This window comes from Microtus oregoni, unplaced genomic scaffold, assembly GCF_018167655.1.
Source record: "Microtus oregoni isolate MIOR12 unplaced genomic scaffold, Mior012 000033F_ref0000390, whole genome shotgun sequence".
Taxonomy (NCBI): Eukaryota; Metazoa; Chordata; class Mammalia; order Rodentia; family Cricetidae; genus Microtus; species Microtus oregoni.
The window spans coordinates 8,410,359-8,436,524 of record NW_024543092.1 but is presented as its reverse complement, the minus strand read 5'-3'; the positions used below and the strand labels follow the sequence as shown (position 1 = coordinate 8,436,524).

Genomic DNA, 26,166 nt, shown 5'->3' with positions numbered 1-26,166 from the left:
GGCAGATAGATTGGTGGAATCAAAGCAGAAGTGTTGAAGCAAGGTTAGAATCTCCAGCGAGAGGATCTGGCAGAACAACAAACCACACGGAGAATGCACAATGGTGCCTGCGTGGCTGCCATCTTCACCTGCCCTTCTTGGTCAACACCGCCTACTACTACTTATAGGGAGCAGGAAAGGGACAAAATGATATAGGTGTCTTAGCAATGCCTGAGTTATCCAGGGTGTTCACCTCCTTTATGACATTTCCACCTGACAATCAAATCATTTTCCTGAACCTTTCCCCACATTTAACATTCCATGTGTTTATGATGTAATACGTGGAAACGTTTGAAAGTTGGCGGTAACCGCATAGCCCAGATATACAGCTAATAGCATAAGCATTTGGAGGTATTTCAACTTTGTCATTTTCTCTTGCTTACACTGTTTCTCAAATGCAATGGCACCATCTTAGCAGCACTGTTTGCTGTCCTTTCCTCCCGTGCCTCATGTCACCACACACACACACACACACACACACACACACGCACCTATGTCACACGTTTTTGGAGGCCTGCTCTGCTAGTTTACTTGTGTGATATTCTTCACACTGAAGCATCAAAATCTACTTGACCCACTGTACTGTTTTCTTATTTTACAGATTTATTTTTATCTTGGTATATGTATGAGTGTATGTAGACAGGTGTGGTAGTGGCCAGAAGAAGGCGTTGGGTCCCTTGGAGCTGGAGTTATGGGCTATGAGGCCTCTGAGTGGGTTCTGGGAACCAAACTCAAACACTATAGAAGAACAGGAAATATTCTTAACCACTGAACTACTTCTCTGACTCCCAATATCTTATTTTTAGATACTGAGATAGTAGTTTCCACTACTCTTCTGGAAAGAATGGTGGAAGTCAGTGAAACCCTTGGTATGGAAGTAAACATCGAGAAGACCGAGATACAGCACATGGGAAGGGGGCACAAGGATTTTAACATTGTAATAAAGAATCAGAACCTCAAGCAAACAGTCAGCTTTGTCTGTCTGGAAGGAAACCTCAGTTCAGAGGAGGAAACTATTTCAGATCAAGAGGCAGATAGAGTTAGAGAGGGATGCATTCCAGGCCCTAGGAAAGGTCTGGTCAGCAAGAGACATAACGACAACAACAAAATTACAAGTATATGAGATGTTTGTCTTGAGCTTCTTCTTTACAACTCTGAAATTTGGACAACGAAACACTCCTCAGAACAGCAGTTGAATGTTTGGTATGGCATGTCTCAGGAGACTTCTAGGTGTCACACAAAGAGATAGGCTGCACAATGATGACATTAAGAAACATCTCCGTCTACAGAAGGAAGTAAACTATAGGATACTGCAGTGGTGTTTGAGATACTTCTGCCGTGTTATCAGATCAACAGCAGATACTGAAGACAGCACTGCTTGGAGGAGTGCACGGGATAAGGCGAAGAGGAAGACCCAAAAAACGCTGGATGACAGCATAAAGGAAGACTGGAACCTTGGGTATGACAGTAACACAAGCATCTAGGACTGCCCAGTGATGTGGGATTCCCCTCTGTATGCTGTGAATACTATTGGTTAATGAATAAAGAAACTGTCTTGAGTCTGTGATGGGTAGAACGGAGCTGGGTGGGGAAGACTAAGCTGAATGCTGGGAGAAAGAAGGACAGAATCAGAGAAGCCATGGAGCCATTGCCAGAGACAGACATGCCAAAACTTTGCCAGTGAGCCACTGCCATGTGGCGATACACAGATTAATGGAGATGGGTTAAATTAATATGTAAGAGTTAGCCAATAAGAAGCTAGAGCTAATGGGCCAAGCAGCGTTTTAAATAATAAAGTTTCTCTGTGATTATTTTGGGACTGAGCTGCTGGGCAGCCGGGAAACAAACTAGCATTCTCCTTACAACAGCCCAGGATAGGAACAGCTGGACAACAAGCATAAAGGGGCAGCCCATGCATGCTTAAGCATTGCAAGGGCATGAATGATGATGATGAGATAGTAGCTTCCTTGCACTGATTTGGATGGCTTATGGTATACAGGCATATTTTTTATACTCAAGAAGTTGAACAAATTAATGAATTAAGGATGTGCAAAATTAACACACCACGAGCATGTGATCTGATAAGATTTTACAACTGTATAATCATCTACAGCCAGGGCCACAATCAAGAGCCAGGATGTTCCTCAGTTTACCAGCTAAGGACATTCTGAAGGCTCATATTACACAGCTTTAAATTACTGCTAGCCAGGCATAGCATCTCATACCTGCAATTTCAGCACTTGGGAGGTAGAGGCAGGATCAGATACTGGTTAGATATTGAGCTTGAGGCCAGCGGGGACCACATTAATGTCTATGTCAAAAATTCCAAACTAATAATGATAGCAACAAATTATTATAACATGCATAGCATGGAAATTGCTCTTTTCCCCAGACTGTATAGTGTGCCTCTACAGTGGCATTTCCCTGCATTCGTCCCCTTGGGGGTTTTGTATTGCTTAGCAGTTACTCACATAACAGATAATAACAATTCAATAGACATGCGCTCTCATTTTTAATGTGGACTTCTGCCATGATCTGAGTGTTCTCTGCACAGCCTGTGCTATTGGGGAATGGTAGAAACTTTAAGGAGGGGGGGCTTGTAGCAGTTCTTAACCTGTGGGTCGTGACAGCTTTGGGGTTCACGTAACAGTACCCTGCATATCAGATATTTACATTATGATTCATAACAGTAGCAAAATGACAGTCATGAAGTATCAGTGAGTAATTTATGGTTGTGGGGTCACCACGATGTCACAGCATTAGGAAGATTGAGAACCGCTGGTTTGTGGGGGGGGTCTTTGGGTTGGTGGGTGTGTGCCCTGCAGAGAGTACATGGGGCTCTGCTATCCTTTTCTTCCATTTCCTGGCTATGAGGTGACCCACTTCTGCTCTGCATGGGCTCTCACCCCGATGTGCTGTACCCCTAAACCTCTAACACCCCAGCCTGACATCTGATCCTGGGCTGAAGCCTTGAGCCCAAACAAACCATCTCAGGCAATTTTTATAGCAAAGATGAAGCCGACTGACAATTTTCTGGGTCACTGCTGAGATTTGGTTTAGTTTTCAATATATTAGTGCGTACTGGAGTTTTCTCCACTTTCATCTGTGAGTGCTTTCACGACACAGAAAAAAGAAAGTTCATTTCTCGGTAACACGACACCAACACAATGCCATGCATCACGGTTGCACGTCCAACTGTCACTTCTTTCTCAATGCTTAAAGTCTAAGCTAAATATATCTATTTGCTACTCTCTACATATGTAGATGTGCTTTATTGCTTTTTCTTAATTTTAAAATGACATTTTATTTATGTTGCACAGGCATGCTCTTGTGCCTGTGTATGCATAGCAGAGGAGGGAGTCTACAGGACAACTTACAGGAGTCAATTGTTGTTTCTCTGCTTCCTGGGTGGGTCCTGGGGATTGAACTTAGGTCACCGGGCTTAGTGGCAGGTGCCTTTACCCACCCAAACATCTTGCTGCCTCCCATTTCAGCCAGACCCTGTCATAAAGTCACCTGTCATAAAGTCATCAGTTAAACTTTTATGTATTTTTTTATGCCTTTATTTTTTTTTTAAATGTTCCTAACTCTAGACCATCTGGAATCCGTTAAAGCTCGTGGCATACGATGAGACGACTTTTCCTCTGAGCAATTAGCCAATGTGTTTTTCCTCTTTGTTTACTCATTTGGCTCAGTGATCTTCCCTGCACCGTTCCACTTTCGCACAGCCTTCTTCCTCTTTCTCTTCACCCTTTGGGCCTGTGTTGTCGTCATGATTTTAAAATAGGAGCTTTCCAGTTTTCTGGAATTTTCTGGGGCACATTTCTTCTCCATTAAAAAAAAAAATCACTAGCCATCCCCCAGGTTTGTTTTTCCAATGACCCTGAGAATCACTTTAACTAATGAAAGCACATGCTTTGAGAATTTAATTATTTGAGAAAAATACCCCCCCCCCCCTTTTTTTTGCAACAGCCCCTCCTATCTTTCTGCATAAATATGGATATCTTCATGCTTTGCATTTCTGTGGTGGTTGATGTTGCTCTCCAAGCAAAGTTTGGTGCCCACACTGCAAGTGGAAATTTAGGGCTTGAATTTCTCTCCAGGATTAGAATTGTTAAGGAAAAATTCTGAGCCAGTTTAAAGCCTGCTACCCGAAAAATGGGTGAGAGAGCACAAAGGATTAGATTTCGGAAAACCAGAAAGACATTTAACGTTTAAAATGCCATATAAGTGCTTTTTAAAAATGTTCTCTCTAACTGACTACCGTGTCTCAGTGCACAGAATCCTCAGTGGCGAACACTGAAGAGACGGGGCTGTCTTCGCAGCATCGTTCTTCACGTATCTCCAAGCCAACATCAATTTGGCCCTAGCAATAACTAGTAAAACATGGTTAAGTATTAGGCATCATTTCACGCCGTTGGCTTGCTTGCTCCATTTCACAGATGTGTGGAAATAATGTCTGGCTTCAGTTTGCATCTGAGACGGGGCGGGCATGTATTTTTACTCACGGTTTATTTTTTAAATAAACAAGAGCAAATGGGAATGTGCCATAGGATGTGGTCAGTCAACTCCGTGTGACCTCAGAATCCGTATTAGAAAACAGCTCCCGTCACTAGTGTGGAAGGTGAGCTTCAAAGCAAGGCAGGAGGAAAAGAATTCCTTCCTAACTCTAAACAGAGAGCTAGCCAAGGAGTCAAGAGGCTCCAACCAGGAGACACAGAATGCTACCAACATTGGAGCTGAAGCCTGCAGGGACCCCCATACCACTCTCCACATTGATTATGCCAGCAACACTGGGACTCGCATTCTGACAGATGTTGGAACGGTTGTGTTGGTCTAGCCTTGGAAACTCAAATGTTGGGCTTTACCAGGCCTTATCTGATCAGGGAGATTTGCAGAGCACACTTCCAGGTGTGGCTGTTCTGAAGGCATCCCCACAGACAGTTAAGGATGGAAGAAACCACCAGGGAACGTGGGGGAAGCAAGCGCAAGCACGGGCATCCTGCTCCCTGGTTCCTGGCAACCCTGAAGTGAGCAGCCTTCTGCCCAGCAACCCTGAAGTGAGCAGCCTTCTGCCCAATGAGCTCTTATTCTCATACGCTCTTCTTTACCAATATTCAGGAAACAAAGCAAAACAACAACAACAACCCCTCCCCGCCAAAAAAAAGCCAAGATCTTGGAAACCATGAGTCAGAATAATTCCCTTTTCTCTTAAGTTGTTTTCTTGGGTACTTAGAGTACTGGGAAACTGACTAACAGTCTGCTCTGCGATAGCCTATGCTAACCATACACACCTGCATACCCCCAACCAAGAGGGGTCTGTGAGTAGACTTGATTCTATTCTCCCCTCCCCCAAATAGGACTCTGAGATCCATAAAGAGCATTGTGAGGATATACTCCAGGCACATGTAGTATAAGTGCGTTGAAACTATGTTTGGATTTGAGGCAAAAAAATCTTTTTAATTCTCTATCACATAATTCTTGACTATGGTCTGGAGGGAATGAGAGCTGCTGACAGCCACATGCCTGGCATCCAGAAATCTGGCATCTGTGTTTTCTAGGGTGAGCTGGGAAAGTTTCCAGAATGTTCTCGAGCAGATTTCTAAGATGAGTTCTTCTCTTTATGTATAATCGAAAGACTTTAAGCTTCCAGACTTGGGTGACAGCAAAAGGGTGGGGCTGAGGGGAAATATGCACTTCTTTAAATGAAAATGCAAAATCCCAAAAGACAATTAGAGAGAAGAGGAGCTAGGATGGAGTTCCCTCACTCCCAAGAGCCGACTCCTTTCTCCCAGGGACGCTGTGGGGCTTCCTAGTACCTCCTGGTCCCTTCCCAGGGTAGAGAAGCCAGTGTCCCCAGGTTCCTCTCGGTATCCACACGCTCTTTTGAATGCCCCCACATTGGCCTTCCTTGTGTCCAGAGTGGTGGGGTATCATATATTCAGAAGAAAACCTGCTTCACTAAACTCTATTAGTGGGCCACAAAGACCCTTCTCCTTGCTTCTCAAAACCACCCCATCTTTACTAAGAAATGAGATTTACCGAAAGAAGGAAAACAATGTAAGAGGACCTTCTGTAACAAACCGATTTCAGCAGAAATAACAAACTTCAAATAGGCTTTGAGCCTTAACTAGCTAATGCTAGCCCATGTGAGCCCGTGGTTCCCACGGCCACAGTTCAGCTAAAGGCCCAGTCCTGGGACTCAGCTTTAGATCTCCTAAATCTCACTGAACAGGAAAATAGCACAAGATGATAAAAAAAAAGTACTGCTAGGAGAATCACATTTATAATAACAATAAAAAATCCTCACCAACTAACAAAATTTGGCACACAATTGAGACATTGTTGACTTAGGCAATGTGAACTCATGATGGGGAAGACACTTTCTGATTTTTAGAACAAAATATTGAGCCTTTGATGTTGGCACATTGGCTCCGTTCTTTGGGGGTGAATCGTGGGAAGGTTTTGCTTGTTTGCTTGTCTGGTTTGTCTGCCTGTGTTTTCTGCTTCAGATTAATCTGATAGCTGAAGTTTGTGTGACTGGAAGAGACTTTTGGCTGTGTGCCCAAAGCGCTAGACTACTGAGTTTATCGTTAAGTGAACTTGAAAGTGCCTTGGACCTTTATTTTAAGGGACTCTCCAGATGTGCGACGGCCTTCTGCAGGCCTGACATTCTTGCATGAAGCTGAAGCCACAGGCACGCCGACGTTGCTGGTAAAGCTATGAATCCTAAGGCTGAACAAGACATGGACGGCACTGCTCGTACTGGATGTTAAGCTCGGCCCATGGATGTGGATGTCTCAGGAACTTCCCCACTGACCCGCATGACCTTTGAACAGCAAAATATTGAAAGGTGGGAGATGTCAGATATGGAAACCATCATACCACGCGCGGGTCATTTGAGTGTCAATACCTCTATATCAACGCTAAGGAAGAAGGGAGTGAGACCAGCTGGGAACCATAGGCCCCATCCCATCACCATGGCCACAACATGGCAACAGAGGTCAGATACTCACAGGACAATTTTCAGTCTGAGCTAGAACGACATGGATGGCATCTTACAACAATATACTGTCCCTTGAGGACGAGGAACTGGTAGACGTTTTAGGCTGAGCAGAGGGAACTGTTTAGCAGGAACTTCATGAAACTGATTTACGTTTTATGAGGAATTAGGTTACAGTTTTCTTTCTTTTTACAAACTCTGGACTGTAAAAATCAGCCATTCAGCCAAAAATGTATTTGGGATTTAACATTTTCTTTTAGAAAAACATTCTTGAAAGTGACGTACTTCTAGGCACTAAAAGGCTGTGAAACCCTATTTTAACAATATGATGGGGCCTACCTTCAACCAAAGCAAAGTTTAATAATAACATAGTCTGAGGTCAAGGCTAATAACACATCTGGTTCAGTGTCTACTTATAGGCACTCTGGGAGTCGTGTGGTCTTTGGTGATAGCCATTGGGGCTGATTCTGAGTTGGTAAAAGTAAGCTAATCTTCCATGGTGGATGCCAGGAACCAGCTCACATGCCCTGTTATACTTAGGCAAACACTATCCCATGCTATAATGTGGAAATCTAGAAGTGGGCCCAAGCCAGAAATCACCCTGAACAAACACAAGACTTGGTCACCACTTGGAGTGTCAGCCCTCTGTTCCAGCTCCGAGAAGATGGGCAGCCTCAGCCCAGCAGAGCCAGTTCTGACTGAGAGCCAAGCCCAGTTTCCCCTGGGTCGTGTTCTGTCAGACCACGCCTGGGTGCGCCACAGCTCACGGGTTGGGAGCGCACTCCTCTGCAGTAGGGCTCACTGTCAAGTCGACCGGAAGGTGGATGGTCCGTGAGCTCTACCAAGGACCACCCTCTGTGATGTAGGGTGGGCAGTGAGCATGAACACAGCCTGGGGTGGGGTGTGAGGGGCTGCACAGTTGCCATATGCACAGACTGTTGTGAGTGAAGCAGTGTGCATAGATTTCAGCGTTCCTGGCTTCTCGGTTGGGGGTGGACACACACAAGATTTTTCCCTTGCAATAAGTTGAGTGGTGATGGGGCGGGCAGTCAGGATTCCCTGAACACCAAGAAGTGTATTTTAGGGTAAGAATGTCTGCTGGGGGAAGAGCAAATGGTTGCTTAAACAGCGTCATGAGCTGGAGGGTCTGAGCTGCTTCTCGCTAGCATGGCCCCGTGTCTGGAGAGACGCCATCGCTGATCATTTCTTTTGCAGTGATAAATCACAGTTACTGGTACAGTAACTATGCCTTGGTCTGAATCCTAGTGCCATGCCGCCTATGGCAAGCTACCGCAGGCCCCAGGCTATAACCATTCCCCAAGGCAATAGATAGAGGGCTTTCTTAGTGCTGGAGCCCACGAGTCCAACCATTCCCCAAGGCAATAGATAGAGGGCTTTCTTAGTGCTGGAGCCCACGAGTCCAGGATCAATGTGTCAGCATAGTCTCACTACCTCTAAGGAAGACTCTGTTCTGCATGTTTTAGCTTCTAATGTTGGCTTGCTACTCTCGGTGACCTTCACTGTGACGGTGTCATTCAAATTGCCCCCCCCCCCATTTTCTACAGCCACCTTCTCCAGGTGTTTAAATTTCTGTGTCCCTTAGGTCCACCCTAACCCAGTACGACCATCTCAACTAGAGTCTATGTACAAACACCTCATTTCTAAAGCGGTCATGCTGTCTGGTGTAAAAGCTTAGGACTTCAACACGATTATAAGGGACACAATCCAATCCCTAACACCATCTAATAGAGCTGAAAAGAAACAAGCCAACAAGCCAAGGCCAGTTTGAGGTACTGTGCTAAGTGTAGAGATGTAGCTATCAATTGAAACAGTTTAGATCAGAAAGGAACTGAACGCAGGAAACTCGTCTCCCTGAGTTTTGGCATCCGAATCCTGCTGTGAGGCAAGACACACTCAAGCCCTGAAGCTCAATCACACAGGGAACCATGGTGCTGCAAGAGTCCCAAACACCTGAAAACTGGTCTTGTCATGTGAAGGAAGGCATTTTACCTCACAGGGTTGGCAATCCTGAGGCAGCAGAAGCTACACCAGGTTTCTCAAATAAACTCTGAATCCCCCACCCCCAAATCACCTCAGCTGAATATGGTTTGTAAACTACAGTAAAGACAAGCTGATAGAAAAACAAATAAATAAATGGCTGTGGTCTTGTCAAATGAGCGTGTTGGTTTCCAAATGCTTCTTCTGGGTCCCTGCTCTTATCCCCTCACAGGCTGCCTGCGTGCTGCGTGTGAACCGGCTCCACTCTGGGTTCTTAGCCTTTGGGTCACAGGGCTTGGCTATGGCCAGGGTCACTGCAGACACAGAGGCTCCATGGGGACATGCTCCCAGACAAGAGCACCCTTCCTCCTGCGACTCCTAGGACAAGTGATGGGTTTCTCAACCACACCAGGGGGACGAGCCTGACCAGGGAACCTCCCCCTCCTCCCCACACTGTGCCTCTGGGTTTCCTTCAAGCTCTTTTTTCCCACTGACTTACTTTCTGAGTGAATGCAGGAGGTTCCAGCAGGCAGTCCCAACACCCTGGCCCATATGGAAGATATTTAGAGAGGGGAAAAAAAAACCTCCAATGGTTATATGATTTTTGTACTGGCTTGGACACAATGTGGCTGGAATTTCAGGGCTGGCTTTTGTTTGCGTTCGTCATGACACATTGATTATACAAGCTGTTGCTACTGCTACCCAAACAGCTGTAGCCCAGACCCTTCGATGGCATCGTCTTCTGTACATTAGCTGACTGACAGTGTTCGCCCAGCCAGGACCTCAGCTCTCTTCCCTGGAAGCCGTCACCATGGTCTGTGGACATTCACAGTGACATTTCTCCTAAAAGAGTGCCTGCCAGCACAGGACACAGCGGGGACTGTTCTTATCAGGCTCAACCCAATGATATTTCTGAAAAGCCTTGACCTCAACTAATAGTCTTAGGAGTCCTTTTTTTTTTTTTTTTTTTTTAAAAAAATCAGGTCTTAACCTGTGAGCCCTCCTCTAAAAGAGACCTCGGATATGGCACCAGTATGTCTTCTAGCAATTTAAAACTGTGGATGGAGTCCCTGTTTAAGCACATTCACATCACTGTGACTGACATACCTGGCAGAAACATATTAAGGGGAGGGGAGTATATGGGGGCTCTCACAGTCTCCGAGGGCTTCAGTCCATGAGAGCGTATCAGGAATGGAAGCGTTCATGATGGCGGGAACGTGGTAAAGACTCTTCACGTCATAGCGGACCAGCAAAAGGAGATAGGAAGTAGGGCCAGCTATAAGCTTTAACTATCTACTGCTTCCGCCAGCTGGTGCCACCTCCCAAAGGCTCCACAGTTTCTCCCAAATAGCAGCCACTAGCTGGTCACCAAGTGCTCCAAACAGGACCCTGTGTGGGTCATTTCAGATTGAAACCTTTCAGAGCTTCCATGAGCATAGGGTCACACTGATGACTTCCCACGAACGGGACCTTGAGTTGTTTTGGTTTTGTTACTGAAATCTTGACACCACTTCAAGGCATTGGTGCTGACGGACAACAGTGCTCACACCCTTGCCTGTCTACTACTTCATGAGAGGAACGTGTATAACCAATCAACTCAGGATCTATGAAGACAAAACTGGCTCTAGAACCTCATCCGGAGCCTTATCCTTATCTAGAACCTTGTCTAGAACTATATCCAGAGCGTTGGGACGTCCAAAGTTTGTCGCAATGGTTTAACTACATGCCTCTACTTCCTCATCCTTGACAGAGTTACTAAAGCAATTCTAACTTCTTAAAAGGACGGCAAAGTCACAAGGACAGCGAGTTGGAGAAGGATGTTCATGTCAGATTTTCATCAGCTCCTGGAAGATGAAGAGCTCTTGGAGGCATTCGTCCAGTGGGCAGAGCTGAGAGAAGCTTCTAGAGTCAGTACTCAAGAGTGCCAGCTCACCCGCTGCAAGCCCTGTAAGACAAAGCAGCAACAGCACCAGGTGTCCCCAGTAGGAGGGTGGCAGTCTGGTTAGGAAATAAACTCTCCCTGGGCTGCATGCTTCACCTAGGAGACATTCATCAGTCTAGGGAGCTGTAGCTGAGGCTCCAAGGGATTTGCTAATCCAGAGAAGAAAAGAGGAGAGACACAGGCTAAAATACAAGCTCTCCAGTGACCAGTGCATTCAGGGTGACCTGCTTTTCCATCCCCATAGCAACAGCCAGATGTGTGCTCCACATTCCTACCATCCTGCACTTCACCTCTTATCCCCAAAAAAGACATTTTCAGGATTTTTTTTTTTTTTTGGTTTTTTTGAGACAGGGTTTCTCTGTGGTTTTGAAGCCTGTCCTGGAACTAGCTCTTGTAGACCAGGCTGGTCTCGAACTCACAGAGATTTTCTAGTGGGAAAGCTCAATGTGCTCAAGAGAAAAGGAGACCTGTGACAGTTATCAAATGTTCCCAGTGGACATCCCAATCACCCTACGTTTATTATGTTGAGACCCAGTACGGCTCCCATTGCATGGCACTTTAAGCACCATCTTCTCTAAGGACAGAGCTATGCCACCAGAGGAAAGCTTCCAGACTGCAAAAGAGAAGCCCACACCAATAGCATGCTCAAAAGGAGCCAATGGCAAGCAGAGAAGTTGGTGCCCCAGGGATAAAAGAAAGCATTTGAAGATGACTTTCCTAAGCTGAAGAGCTTCAAGACATCGATAGAAAGATTAGAATATAAAAAAGTAATTTTTTAAAAGGAGGGAGAAAGTCAAAGAGATGGAGAACTAAGAGAGCAAAATCATGTACACAGAAAAGAAGTACCTAGGGGTTCGGATAGCTGATGAAAAATAGTCATGATAAAAATCACTGAAGAAACAAAACAAGAAAGGACAGATGGGCTGGAGGGAAAGGAGAAAAAGAAGGTGGTGTGTGGAGTGTAATTATGAAGAACTTCACACACTCACCAGCTCAGTAATGAGGGAGACAACAGAACACCAGACGTCTCAAACATTCAGACTGCCAGGAACTAACTTCCCACTAAGGCTCCAATGGCCCTTCCAAGACCCATGCTGAGATGAGGAGGCAGGCCTTGAGAAATGGGCAGGAGGACAGGTCCATGCCATTATTTGGGGAGTAGGTAAAAGTGACTTTGGCTCCCTTCCTCCCCGTCTTAGTCACTGACCTATTGCTGTGAAGAGACACCATGGCCAAGACCAAGGCAACTCTTGTAAGAGAAAGCATGTAAAGGGGCCTGCTTATAATTGTGTTGGTTTAGTCTGCTCTCAGCATGGTGGGGAGCATGGCAGTACGCATGGAACTGGAGCAGTAGCTGAGAGCTATTGATTTGCAGGCAGGGAAAGAGAGAGGGACGAAGGGAGGGGGAGACAGAGAAAGACAGAGACACAGAGAGAACTGAGCCTCACATGGGTTTCTGAAATCTTAAAGTCCATCTCCAGTGACATACTTCCTCTAAAATGGCCACACCTCTTAATCCTTCTTAAACAGTGCCAACCACTTTTACCCAAAGCACCACACTGCCCTTCTTGTGCTCTTGCCATCTGATCCTTTTGCCAGGAGGACATGCCTATCCCTCAACAGACATAGCCTTGCTACCTTGGATTTCCAGTCCTCTAGAACCACAAGTTCAAGAAACCTGTAGCTTTCATAATATACCCAGTCTGCAGAATTCCATTATATTCAAAATATACCCAGTATGGGGAATTCTGCTGTATTCATAATATACCCTGTCTGTGGAATTCCGTTATATTCATAGTATACCCAGTCTGTGGAATTCCGCTATATTTATAACATACCCGGTCTGTGGAATTCCATTATATTCATAATATACCCAGTCTGCAGAATTCCATTATGTTCATAATATGCGGAATTCCGTTATATTCATAATATACCCAGTCTGTGGAATTCCGTTATATTCAAAATATACCCAGTCTGCAGAATTCCATTATGTTCATAATATGCGGAATTCCGCTTTATTCATAATATACCCAGTCTGCTGAATTCCGTTACAGTCATAATATACCCAGTCTGTGGAATTCCGTTACAGTCATAATATACCCAGTCTGTGGAATTCCGTTATATTCAAAATATACCCAGTATGGGGAATTCTGCTGTATTCATAATATATCCAGTCTGTGGAATTCCATTATATTCAAAATATACCCAGTCTGTGGAATTCCGTTACAGTCATAATATACCCAGTCTGTGGAATTCCGTTATATTCAAAATATACCCAGTATGGGGAATTCTGCTGTATTCATAATATACCCAGTCTGTGGAATTCCATTATATTCAAAATATACCCAGTCTGCGGAATTCCGTTATATTTATAATATACCCAGTCTGCGGAATTCCGTTATATTCAAAATATACCCAGTATGGGGAATTCTGCTGTATTCATAATATACCCAGTCTGTGGAATTCCGTTATATTCAAAATATACCCAGTCTGCGGAATTCCGTTATATTTATAATATACCCAGTCTGCGGAATTCCGTTATATTCAAAATATACCCAGTATGGGGAATTCTGCTGTATTCATAATATACCCAGTCTGCAGAATTCCGTTATATTCATAACATACCCAGTCTACAGAATTCCATTATATTCATAATATACCCAGTATGTGGAATTCTGCTGTATTCATAATATACCCAGTCTGCGGAATTCTGTTATATTTATAATATACCCAGTCTGTGGAATTCCGTTATATTTATAATATACCCAGTCTGCGGAATTCTGTTGTATTTATAATACACCCAGTCTGCGGAATTCCGTTATATTCATAATATACCCAGTCTGCGGAACTCTGTTACAGTAGCAAAATGTGGTATAAGACACCCGCAACCCCATCCCATGCGCCTCGCCTTAGGAAGTGATGCAGGAACATATTGCGGTAGAATGAAATACTGCCAAGAGACGGGCCCAAGGGGATTGGGAAACTAGGCATCCGCCATGTAACTGCAGCAAAGGGCCACTGAGCACAGCTGTGCGTGAGCTTCCTGAGAAATGAGCCCAAGCTTCAGCAAGAGGTCAGGAATCGTAAGTGGGAGGGAGGACCCCAGGAGGATGGAGAACGGACATCTAATAACACTGAAACAGCCTTAAAATAATATTGATGCAACCTCAAAATTTGATAGGCACAAGTAAATCTAAGTGTTTTCTTTTAAAGAAAGGCACTAATTAAATCCAGGAAAAACAATATCTGGTGCTAGAAGTCAAACACAAGGGTGATATACTAGTGAGTAAGGGTGATATACTAGTGAGTAAGGGTGATATACTAGTGAGTAAGGGTGATACACTAGTGAGTAAGGGTGATATACTAGTGAGTAAGGGTGATATACTAGTGAGTAAGGGTGATACACTAGTGAGTAAGGGTGATATACTAGTGAGTAAGGGTGATACACTAGTGAGTAAGGGTGATGATATACACTGTATGGGTCGTGAGTGAGCCTCGGCAGTGAGGTAGATGGGCTACGAGGCCAAAATGTCTGTCATATCAGGAGGGCGGGGGAAGAAGCAGAAGGAAGGGTGATGGGATAAAAGAACTAAATGATGTCTCGTATAAGTCACTCGAGATGTGGCAGCCTGGACACACTAGTCATAGACAGCCCGGTGGTCACAAGATCCAGGTAACCACACTGAAAGTGGCAGGCCTGCAAAGCTGAGTCTGTGGGGAGGTTGGACTGGAAAGACAGATCTCAGTGTACTTCTTCTGACGGACTGGGTCTTGGTTAAAGAGGCAGCACTTTAATAAATAGATAAATACAAGAAGGCACAATTCTAGGAACCCGTGTTTTGCTGCATAGTTCCCGTCATGTCTGACCGGCCAAGCAGAGCGTCTAGAAGGACTTGTGGAAGACGAGGGAGGTGACATCTTAAACTCCTGCCGTCTTCTCGTCCGCAGCAGTCGTGCTGGCTTCTCTGTGGGTCTGTGGGGAGGAGATGAATGTGCTAGCCACATTCCATGTGGCACCCGCAGCAGACAGCCATGCCAGTTCCTGACCTCTCTCTCCACTCTACCCTTTTACAGTCCGGCACTCTGTAAGACTAGACAAGCCAGGGCCTACGAAAACACAGACCGAGAAATGATATGTCTGCTTGAAAAAGATTTGGCTAGGAGAAAGTAGAGCATTCTGCTGTACAGTGCTGAGTCAGACAAAACAGGCTAGGCCTGGGCCACCCCTCAGCTGGGCTATGTGCCCCTCGCCTCCCCTTCCCCCAGACTGGATATGTTTCTTAAAGGGTGGGGTGGGTAAAGCCACAGCCCAGAGCACGAAGGCAGTCCTCAAGCCCTTTGTCAAGAGCCCTTTGGCGTCACCACACTGATGCCTGGGTGGACAGAGACATTGTGGAAAGGTTTTGTAAATACCAGCTCCCCACCTCTGGGGGGCAGGTCTTTAATCTTGGCTTTCGAAGTAGGCCAGCTTTGTACAATAAGCAGGGAAGTTAAAATTTGCAATAAGTAAGCCCATTCCTTTGTCATACTCTCACTCAGGGCAAAGCGTATTACTGTCGGCCTGACTGAAAACTACTCAGAGTGGAACTGATTACATTCTAAAGCAGAGGAAAATAACCCTGAACACAGATCGCCACCGCTACTCCCCACCATACACTTCCAGTTGCCACCAGACAACTTTCATTAGGGGAAAAGACTCATAAAAGGGGAAACTGTACCCTAACCTGGTCTGAAGAGTGTGCAAATTAGGTAGACACGGGTATGTGTGCATTTGGGGTTCTCATAGGGGGAAGCTGGGACCCAGAAAGATCAAAGCCCATGAGATGGAGGATGTGCTAAAAGATGCACCCAGGGAGTGGACCCCTAGAAGACCACGCCTAGAGAGAAAGGCAGCTCAAGGCCAGGTCAGGGAGGGATGGGAATGGACAGGGAATCCATGCCAGGGGGCATGGGAATCCTGGAAGCCAGCGAGGGGAATCCCAGCACTTACTGCAAGGCACACAGGATCAGTGGAGGGTAATGGGTGCAGGCAGGAAATCGGGGAGAAGAGAAGGGACAACTTCAGATGGAGCTTAGAACCAGGAATTGCCCCGTTATCGTAAGGAAGCGAGAGCCTTTGTGGTCAGAATAGGAAGCGGACAGGGTGGCACATGGCGTTACAGTATCTGTGGCTTAGCCACCAGTCCTAAGACTGGTGTGGGTCACCTGGGTCCATGTTGCATCACAGAAAGAGTTGAGGCCGTTGGTCCTGTGGCCTTATCCAGACTGGTGCAAACAGAAGGGGGAGTGAACCTGAGAGGGACCTGGGCTCAGCTCAGGAAGGCAGGATCGACAGGCATGGGCCAGCTAAGGCACCAGCCCTCATGTGTTCATTCGTAGCTTAATGTGCAACTTTCCACATGATGCAACAAACTATGCATCCCTCTATGCTGGGCCTGAATGCCTCTACTGGGTCATGTGGCTCCAGACTGTTTGGGATGTTTTTCTACGTACATTATTTATTTTATTTTATTTTAACCCTGACTCAGGGTTGGCAAAACTCAGACATCTAAATCTTGATACTCACATGTTAATATATTCAGCATTAGTTTTTATAAAGTTATTATTAGAAAAATCAATGTTTTAAGCTAAGTCCTTTCTGTTGCTGTCACTGGAGATACATCTCATAGAAGATGCGTTCTCCTAGAGGCAAGAGCAGTTGACAAGCAAATGAAAAATATGCTTTAAAAAAAATATTGGCTGGGGCTGGAGAGATGGCTTAGGGGTTAAGAGCGCTGCCTACTCTTCCAGAGGTCTTGAGTTCAATTCCCAGCAACTACATGGTGGCTCAAAACCATCTATAATGAGATCTGGTGCATGTAGACACTGTATATGTGGTAAATAAATCTTTAAAAAGGAAAAAATACCAGTCAAGGTAGTTACTATTTAACAAGTAACAATAGAGGAAGCAGATAAAACACACACACACACACCTCTTTCTCTGTCTCTGCCTCTCTTGCTTTATGTCGTCATCTAAGCTTTCCTAACATAATGTGTCTAGAGGCTGTGGCCTCATCAGACAATGGTTCTGTAAGCTGCACTGGGGCTACCAGGCTGCAGGCACCGAATCCCTTCGGCCTTTCCAAGCAACATGTTCTCTAAGATCCTCCAAGTTTTTGACAGTGATGGCAAAGAGGTGTTTGTGTCCTGTGACAATGTCCCACTCTGCCCCACAGCCACTGACAGGTCATCGGCTGCACCGAGGACCTAGCACTACTCCCTACCTCCCCACTCTCTGTCAGGAAGAACCTACATTTTCAGAATTGCTTTCTGCAGTGTGGATGACCACACATGGCGGAAGAGCACACAGCAGTGACTTAAGGTGATTTCTTTTTCTCTTTTGCTTTCTTTTCTCCCGGTGCTGGGAAACAAACCCATGGCCTCACAGCTGCCAGGCAAGTAGTCTACCACTGAGATATACCCTCAGACCTTATAGATACTTTTAAATTTGTGGCTTTTATTATAGAAACTTTACTTTGACAGAGAGCATCTACAGATTTTACCGTTAAGCTTTCGCCTTCAGCGGGAGTATGCTATGAACACTCAACAGCCATAAGCCTGTGAATTAGTGGATTCTGAAGAATGTCTTTCAGAAGGACACAACTTTATGGTGTTTGTGGTGGTTCTGGAGGCTCAAGCCTGAATGTCATTTCTGTAACTTAGGACAGTGCCACTGCCCTTGGGACTTGTTAACTGTGGCAGGTTGTACAGCCTGTTTTAAGCCTGGGATTCTGGCTCAGAAAATAAAGACTTCTCTGCTTCCCCAAGTCAGAGAATTTGCCCAAGAAGCCAGCCAAGCTGACTACCTAGAAGTAGGTGTGCGCTTTGAACTTTTAAGCACATGATGCTTCCTTAGACACCATGGCTGGCTTTGTGATCTAGGACCATACTCAAGAAAGGATAGATAATGCATCTGCTTGCTTGAATATGGATAGGTTTACACACACACACTGTGCAGCACAGTCCAGTCCTAATAGTATTAGAATCTGAGCTCAAGACATGGCTGATGAAAACTATATGGAGAATATGGATAGGAGATGAACTGGCAGCAGAAAGGGGTCATATTCTCAGCAATAACAACTGAGTTATTTAAACCCTTTCACTGAGTTTTCAAGATAGGTTATTTGAATTTCTTTCGGCCATTAACAAATTATTTTAAGGTTCCAGAATGTTTTAAGTTTTTGTTTTGGGTTAGCAGCAACAGGAAGTAGAAAATAAAAATGGAAATAAAAGATGAAAGACAGCACCTATTTAATATGGGTATTTTAGAATTGTAGATATATACATTCATAACTAACAATATACACACTTGTATATAAACATCACACACGTTGTAGATAAACTTATTTGATACCTGCAACGCCAGTGACTCCCATAAAATGTACATGTAATTTAGATGTCTAAAATTAATGAAATTTCAAGTTGTTTGAAACTCAATACCCCTAAGTGGGCCCCTAGTAAGGTATAATCATACATCTGTGTTCAGACATTATGCGTGCTGCCTCTGCATGCACTGAGTTTTGTCTGGGAACCAAGGTTACCTCCTGGAGAAAATGGGGAGATGCTGCCTCCTGCTGGAGAGATGCTAACAGTGCATTAATAACATTCTTAAGGATGCTTGGATATGGAAAACAAACTTGCAGAACCAAAACCTTAAGAGTTTCCCTTTAGATAATTAAAAAAAAATAAAATATGTGGGCACACGTTATTTATCAGATAGCAGTCAGTACGCAATGTCCAATAATCAATACCAGTTAAGGGTAAACAGCCCCAGATCAAATCTCAGTGGTGGACTTGTTTCAAAGTCCTAACTCCCTGACATTTCTGGTAAGAATTCAGGAATAACAATGAGTCCTTACTGACATAATGATACATGTTCTCTATCCTCTGAACATGTCAGTGCAGTGGTGTTCCAGTTAACATCCTCCCTTCCAGGAACACAAATTCGCCAGAAGAGAATAGTTCCCCTTTCCCTGAATCAGACATAACAGAAGTGTGTGTTTTCAAGACAGAAGGGGCCATAGTCACAGCTCAGCTGAAACTGGAGAACTGTGAAGTCTCCTTCCACCTTCCTTTTTCCTTCCCTCACTCACCCAATCACTTTTCCCACCCGATCCCCTCTCCCTTGTCCCCTCCTTCCTGTTTCCTTTCCCTCCTTTTCTGACTTATAGAGATTACAGAGGAATCTGAAGTCATGGCTTCCCATAGCTATTCTTGCTTCACAACGGCTCATTACTGAATGTCCGTATATGTTAAGGACCATGGATCCTGTCAGTTCATTCTTACGACAGTCCTTTAAAGTAGGGGATGTTTATGCCCATTATAGGGGCAGGGAAACTGAGACTTAGAGAGGCATACCTTGTCACAGCCATACAGTTAAAAGAGGCTGTCTCCCAACTTAGACACGTATACACAATGAACAAGCAAACACACACCACAGCATTTGATTTGTACGCTGTCATCATTATCTATAAAAATGAGTGAATTTAGTTTCTTAAACACCTCCTCGTAAATGGGCTTAGTTTGCAAAGTCGATGATTTGGAATTTATTCTAATAGTTGGCAACTGTGTCCTCAAGACTTTCTATAAATGCCTCGTGAGTTTCCCATCGTGTTCCAAGGTTTGTATTTCAATGGAAAGAAGCAGATGTATACTAAAATAATGCTAGTAACAGAAAGCATTTCAAACACAAGGTAAAAGGACTGGACACATGAATACTTAAGCTGGTGAAGGAGAAAACCTGTGGGTTGACCGTATTGTTCAGTCCAGCAGCTAGGTGGCGCTATAGAACAAGACTAATTTGGTTACAGGCTCTGCCAGTACTGCTCCTAAAACCACATGCTCCTTGTTCTTAATTAATTTGTTTATTTATTTTGACTTTTACCATCACTACAATTTTATCCTACAAAATCAGGTCTGAGGGATATTCCTTTAGCTCACTCACAGCAGGCTAGGTTTGTTTGCTTGTTTGTATTTGTGGTACTGGAGATCAAACCCAGGGCTCCCAGCATGGTAGGCAAGTACTCTCCCCCTGAACCCCTTGGCCCAATATTTCAGTGTTTTGAGAGTTAAGGAAAGGAGACACAGATACATTAAAATTCATAGCTCAGGTACCGGAGTCTTTCCCTTACTTTCGTCTTTTGGCGGTGACTATAGACTTCTCTGGTCTGGCTTCGGTTTCCCATCCAAAAGAGGGATGAGTGAGGAGATGAAGCAATAAGAAGTAGGATGGTGTGGTGGTCCTCACTGCAAACTTGATTGGATCGAGAGTCACCATGAAAATATGTTTGGGTGTGCTATGAAAGTGCTCCCAAGAAGGTTTGAGCAAGGCGAGAAGAACCATCCATGGGTGGGTGGCACCATCCTATGAGGTAGCAAGAGCTGGCCACTCGTTCTTACCTCTCTCTCTTGCTTCTGGACAGCTGAGGCAATGTGACCAGGGTCCTCAGTTTCCTGATGCTGTGCCCTCCCCACGGTGGACTGTAGTACCTGTAACCGTGAGTGTCCCCACCCACACCCTTGGGTCACTTCTCTGTCATGTATTTGGCCATGGCATCCTGCAAAGTAACTAACACAGGGGCCATGGGTTAGAGCAGCATGGCATTTCTTCCCAGCTAAAGCCCGTGTAGTTCTTGTTCCCTAGCTCCAGCTCAATCAGCTCCGAAGACTCATTTAGAAAATACACTGAAAGGGACGTAGCTTTTGTGATGAACCTGAACATCTGAGCATACGCTCTGTGTTATATATCATGTTAAAGTCAGCTGGGCAGTGGGGGCGCACGCCTATAATCCCTGCACTTGAAAGGCAGAGGCAGGCGGATCTCTGTGAGTTCAAGACCAGCCTGGTCCACAGAGTGAGTTCCAGGACAGCCAGGACTGTTGCACAGAGAAACCCTGTCTCAGAAAGCAAAACAAAACAAAAACCTTAAAGTCTTTCCACATTAATTACTTATGATCATACACTTCTGAGATACACTAGCTGGGTCTCATAATAGTCAACATTAATGTAAAATTACTTTTTTAAAAACAAATTATATGACTAATTACCAAAGGGTCAGAGACAAACTTACTCAGTAACAGCACACCTTTCTGCAGTGAAGAATGGGGAAGGCACCGTCAAAGCAGTATTTAGGAAAGGGATCAGTTCCACTAAGTGACACGCTGTAGAAACAGGCAGTAGCAGTTTGAAGTATACCACAATTCCTATCTGAAAGGGACATTTCATCTGATCGAAAAACACAACCACGTTTGCTAGTTCTCCTATCACTGAAAACCCAGTGCTTGCCGCTGTTGGCATGAAGCTCACGCGCATGTCCTCGGTGTCACTGCAGAGGTCCCGATGACTAAAACTCCCCAGGCACCTGCATTTCTGTTTTCCAATAACAGGGAATAGAACCTGTGACAGACAGCTGCTGAACCGTATGTGTGTTAATTCATTTTTCCAGGTGGTCAGAGAAGCCACAGTGGTCGCAGCTCCCAAGAACCCTCACTGTTCTGTAAGCCTCCTTAGTTATAAGGTGTGTGTGTGTGTGTGTGTGTGTGTGTGTGTGGTGTGTGTGTGTGTGTGTGTGCTGTATGTACTGATTCACATGGGCATGTGTGTGAGGGTGTGAGTGTGTCTATTAATGTATGTACTGATTCAAGAGGGCATATGTGTGAGTGTGTGATGTATGTACTGATTCTTGTGGGCAGGCGTGTGCGTATACTGTATGTATTCATGTGGGCATGTGTGTGAGTGTAGGCGAAGGTGTGGGTGTGTCCATATGGAGGCTTGAGGTCAATATCGAGATCCTCCTCAACAGCCTGCTACCTTATCGTTGTTGCTTCGGAGACAGGGTCTCTCACTAAACCTACAGCTCAACAGTTCAGCCTGCCTGGCTGGCCTATGAGTTCCAGTCATCTGCTAGTCTCTGTCGCTCTGGTGCTGGGATAGATTATCATCAAGGAGAATTGTCTCTTTTCGAAATCATTGGAGGAATTTGGTCCTTTAATTAAAAAATAGATATTTTACACTAATGTTTAAACTTTATGGGGATCCAGTTCATGTATCTTAGCTTTGTGTATTGTGCCTGACACTTAAATGGGGGTGTGGATCTGAATTCAAGTCCTCATGCTTGTAGCAAGTGCTTTACTAACAGAGCAAAATTTAAATTCTAATGAATGTTTTGCAGAGTTGGGGACCAAATCCAGTCCACAGGCGTGCTAGGCAAGAGCTCCACCACGGAATTGTACATTCAGCCTTAAAATTCTTGAATGGAGAAAGCACCACGATTTCAGTGTGCCCCCATGAGAACAATGTGGTTGGTGACAGATTAAAGAGACCCCGCGCCTCTTTTCATCTGTGTGGCTCTAACCCACCACACACAGCAGTGACGGGGTAATATGGCGCTTTTGTGTTTGCAGAAGCCCAAACACAATGAGGAGCAGGCCAGGAGTCTCTGCTCACCCCTCATCCTCTGGCCTGGCTAATACAGAAACTGTTAGGATGGAGGAACTATGGGTTTGCTTGGCCTTCAGTATCATCATAAGGGAACAGTAGAAGACACTGCCAAGCAACCACAGCACACGGAAGCTTTTGAACTCTTGGCCCAAGATTTGTTTTGTCATGAACATGCTTCATGGCAGCGGAGAGCCAGACTGGGGTCGTCACCTGGGGTTTATAAATGGATTAGCACACTTTCCACTCAGTAGCTGAGTTTAGAACAGAGAGGAGGGGTCTTCACTTCACTGCTAGAAGAGGGGTAGGACAAGGGAGCCTGGATGCACCCTGAAAGCAGAACAGATGCAGGGCACCATGCAAGCCCCTGGAACAGCTGTATTGGACTTTCTAGAAGCCTTTCATCCCACTACACAAGAATACCAGATGTCCCTTATTCCTTCTGAGGCCATTAACGTGTTGTTACTGCCAAACTCAAAGGGGAAAGGGAGCTCGAATTTACTGGCGGGAAGAGTGTAGCTGTAGGTGAAAGAGCTAGCAGCCATCCGATTGTCACAAATCTTCTCTACTGTAATTGATGTGTGTACAGATCATGGGATCAAGGCCCACCATTTCCAAGATGTCACCTAGTTAAACTGGAAAAATAGGAAGTCAATAAGAAACAATTTCAGCAATAACTAGGTAAGTGTTCCTTTAGGATAAGCTTTTTTTGTTGTTGGAGTTTTGTATGTGTTTAAGAATGGACATGCAGATGTCTTCATCTAAATTGACAAGTCTTCATTCCTTCCCCGTAAAAGATGTCGGGATAAGTGTGTGTCACTAAGATTCATTCAGTTCAGTCTATTATCTCATACTGTGACACACACACACACACACACACACACGCATGCACCCATATGCACACGTATGTACACATGCACACATGTACACACTTATCTATCCCACCCCACAAGAGGTGGGGGCACAGACAGATAGACAAATCTAGGAATAACTGAATTCTTCCTTTGAAGACTGTAATGTAGGGTAAGCCATCTCCCACACAAAGGGCCGGACTCACAATGTCTTGCAGAGCCGTCACCATCAGACACAGAGGCGTGTCGACACCCCTCACCTTTAACTCATGCCAACTCTTCCATGTGCCTGTTGTTGCGAGGGCAGGCGAAGTTCCTGTTTCAAACCTCCATTCCTGGAGGTGTCTAGTTATTCAGACTGACTTTCCTGCTGAGAACACGCGCAGCGGGGCTTATCTTTGGGTTTTCTGGCATATTCTTACATGCAGATAAATTAGATTTTTGACTCTGAATGAAAGAGTTGGGACATTCTGAAGCACTTGCCAGCCACTTACCCAAATGACAGGGCCCCAGTATAAGGGCTCCCCGAGGCAAAGGTAACTTTGCCTGGTCCTTGGTGCGGTAGGTAGATGTGGCTCCAAGTCCCCATCTGACTGCCTGCAGCCACTGGGAGTGTGTCCTCTGTCTGACAGTTCTTCCAGCCTGCATGCCCTCTTCCAGCAGCCCAAAGCCCCAAAAAGATCATTGCATAAGTACACAAGGCTTGCAGCACCAGTAGGTTAAGAAGCTCAGGAAAGAGAGAGGCAAAAGGGCATCTTTCTCTCAAGCTAAATTATAATTATATGAGAAGAAAATAAATGATGGATTTCCAAAGTAATTATATTCACAGTGATACAGTGGGCTGTCCTGCAATTGCTTCACCACTTCTATTTGGGGAGCACTTGGTTTGTGAGAATAAACTCTTAATTGCATTGTCAATGGGCTTCCCTTTCTAATCTACTGCCAGAATTTCACACACTAGAGCGCTTTTGGGGCGGCAGCAGGGCAAACCCGCCTCATCTCAAGTGGCTCATCCCCCACTCCTGTCTGCATCTCCGGACTCCAGTGCACACGCGCATGTACCCACATCCTTCGTTCACCCTAACAATGTGCTCGGGTAAGCCGGCAGAGAATGTAGCTGACTTCTGTGTTTAAGGAGAGGGACACAGCCATTGAACTCCTAGCCTTGGTGAGGCTGGGTTTCGTCTTAAAGCTTGACGTTTTGCGGTCAAAAGCTCATGTTTCTCCTCTGTCTTTGAAAGCCCGGGAACACAAGCTATCACAGCATACCTTCATCTCCCAAGCCATTGTCAAGGCCAGAAAGCCTGGGAGCAGACCCTTCTGGGGAGCGGGCTTACACATGGAGTTACCTGGGTCCTTGTAGATGCTGAGCACACCCTTGAAGTAATGAGGTAAAAATCTTTCCAGTAAAAGCAGCACATCCTCCAGCTCCTCCAGAATCCCCACGAGCAGGAAGTTTTCATTCACGTTCAGCTTGGCACGCTCCAGCGCCCACTCACCAGGCTCCCTTGACAGACAAGAAAGTGACTTTACATCAGAGACTGCACGGTGGGCAGCAAGAACCCATGGAAGGTTGATCTCTAGGTCTAGCCTAGGTGTAGCCTATTCTAGAACAGCCCTTTCTTCCCTGGTTTCTCCAGTTGAGTTTTTTTTTAAAATATGTACACAAGGGTTAGGGCCTTTATTTTATTTTTTTAAAAGATTTTTAAAAAATATTGATCTATCTATCTATCTATCTATCTATCTATCTATCTATCTATCTATTATGTATACAATATTTTGTCTGTGTGTATGCCTGCAGGCCAGAAGAGGGCACCAGACCTCATTACAGATGGTTGTGAGCCACCATGTGTTTGCTGGGAATTGAACTCAGGACCTTTGTAAGAACAGGCAATGCTCTTAACCTCTGAGCCATCTCTCCAGCCCCAGGCCAGAGCCCTTAAATGAATATACCTGTCTAAGTATTTAATAAAAGACAATTACAGGCACAGACACTTAGGTCCCAAGCATATGGTTAGAATAGCTTTTTTATAGATAAACCACATGGAACCCATTTAATGAAGTTAGAGTCACTGCTAATATTTTTTGTAGTGATCAAAACTAGTGTCCAAAATGCCTGATAATCATCCCATCCTTTAAGAAGCATTAACATTGTTTTTTTGTTGTTCATTTGAGTTACAAATGGGAAAGAGCTGGATTTCCTTATAGGTCAGATTTGAAGGCCTTTGGACAAGCCAAAATCACCTTAGAAACAACAACAAAACCAGTTTTGCCTGCTGCAAAGGATTATTGTAGAGGTTCCACCAAGTGGTACTGGTGGAGTGGATCTGGGGATCCTCGTGCGAACTAGAGAAGGCTCCTGAGTACACTGCCCAAGGTGTGGGATTAGGGAGCTAAGATCATATTCCTTGGAATAAACACCTCCATTGTAATAAAAAAGCAAGTCCCTTGACCCTGTATCCCCAGCCGCTAAAACTCTAAATGCAAACCAGGAACACTGACCATCAGTGTAAGCGCTGGGGAAGACTGGCTGAAGCAGGCTGTGGAGAAAGCCTGGGATCTGCATCCTAAGTACACTCCCCTGCTACAGTAAGCTGAGCAAAACAGCACCAACAACACAACTCACTGTCAGCCAGAAGCGACAACGTAAGCCCAACAATGCCAAGAATGTACCACAATTTAGAATCGGCTATGCCCACGATGTCCCGAACACCACCATCCCCTCCTACTCAGGTCCCACCTGAAAACAAGCTTTGGTTCCACCATGCAAAGACCCTCTTCTTCTCTACGTTGTGGACATGTACTAGAACAATGTCTATGATTTCAACTACAGCTACTCCAGTACCACCTAAGAAAGC

General features: G+C 45.0%; 1 protein-coding gene across 1 annotated transcript in view; it reads right to left on the bottom strand.

Moving 5' to 3' along the window:
• Positions 1-26,166, bottom strand: part of Ust (uronyl 2-sulfotransferase) — a 290,089-nt gene that overhangs the window by 19,995 nt on the left and 243,928 nt on the right. The window contains exon 7 of the mRNA XM_041680355.1: positions 24,658-24,815. Within this exon, the coding sequence (XP_041536289.1) occupies positions 24,658-24,815 (158 nt within the window). The remainder of the gene's footprint in view (positions 1-24,657; positions 24,816-26,166) is intronic.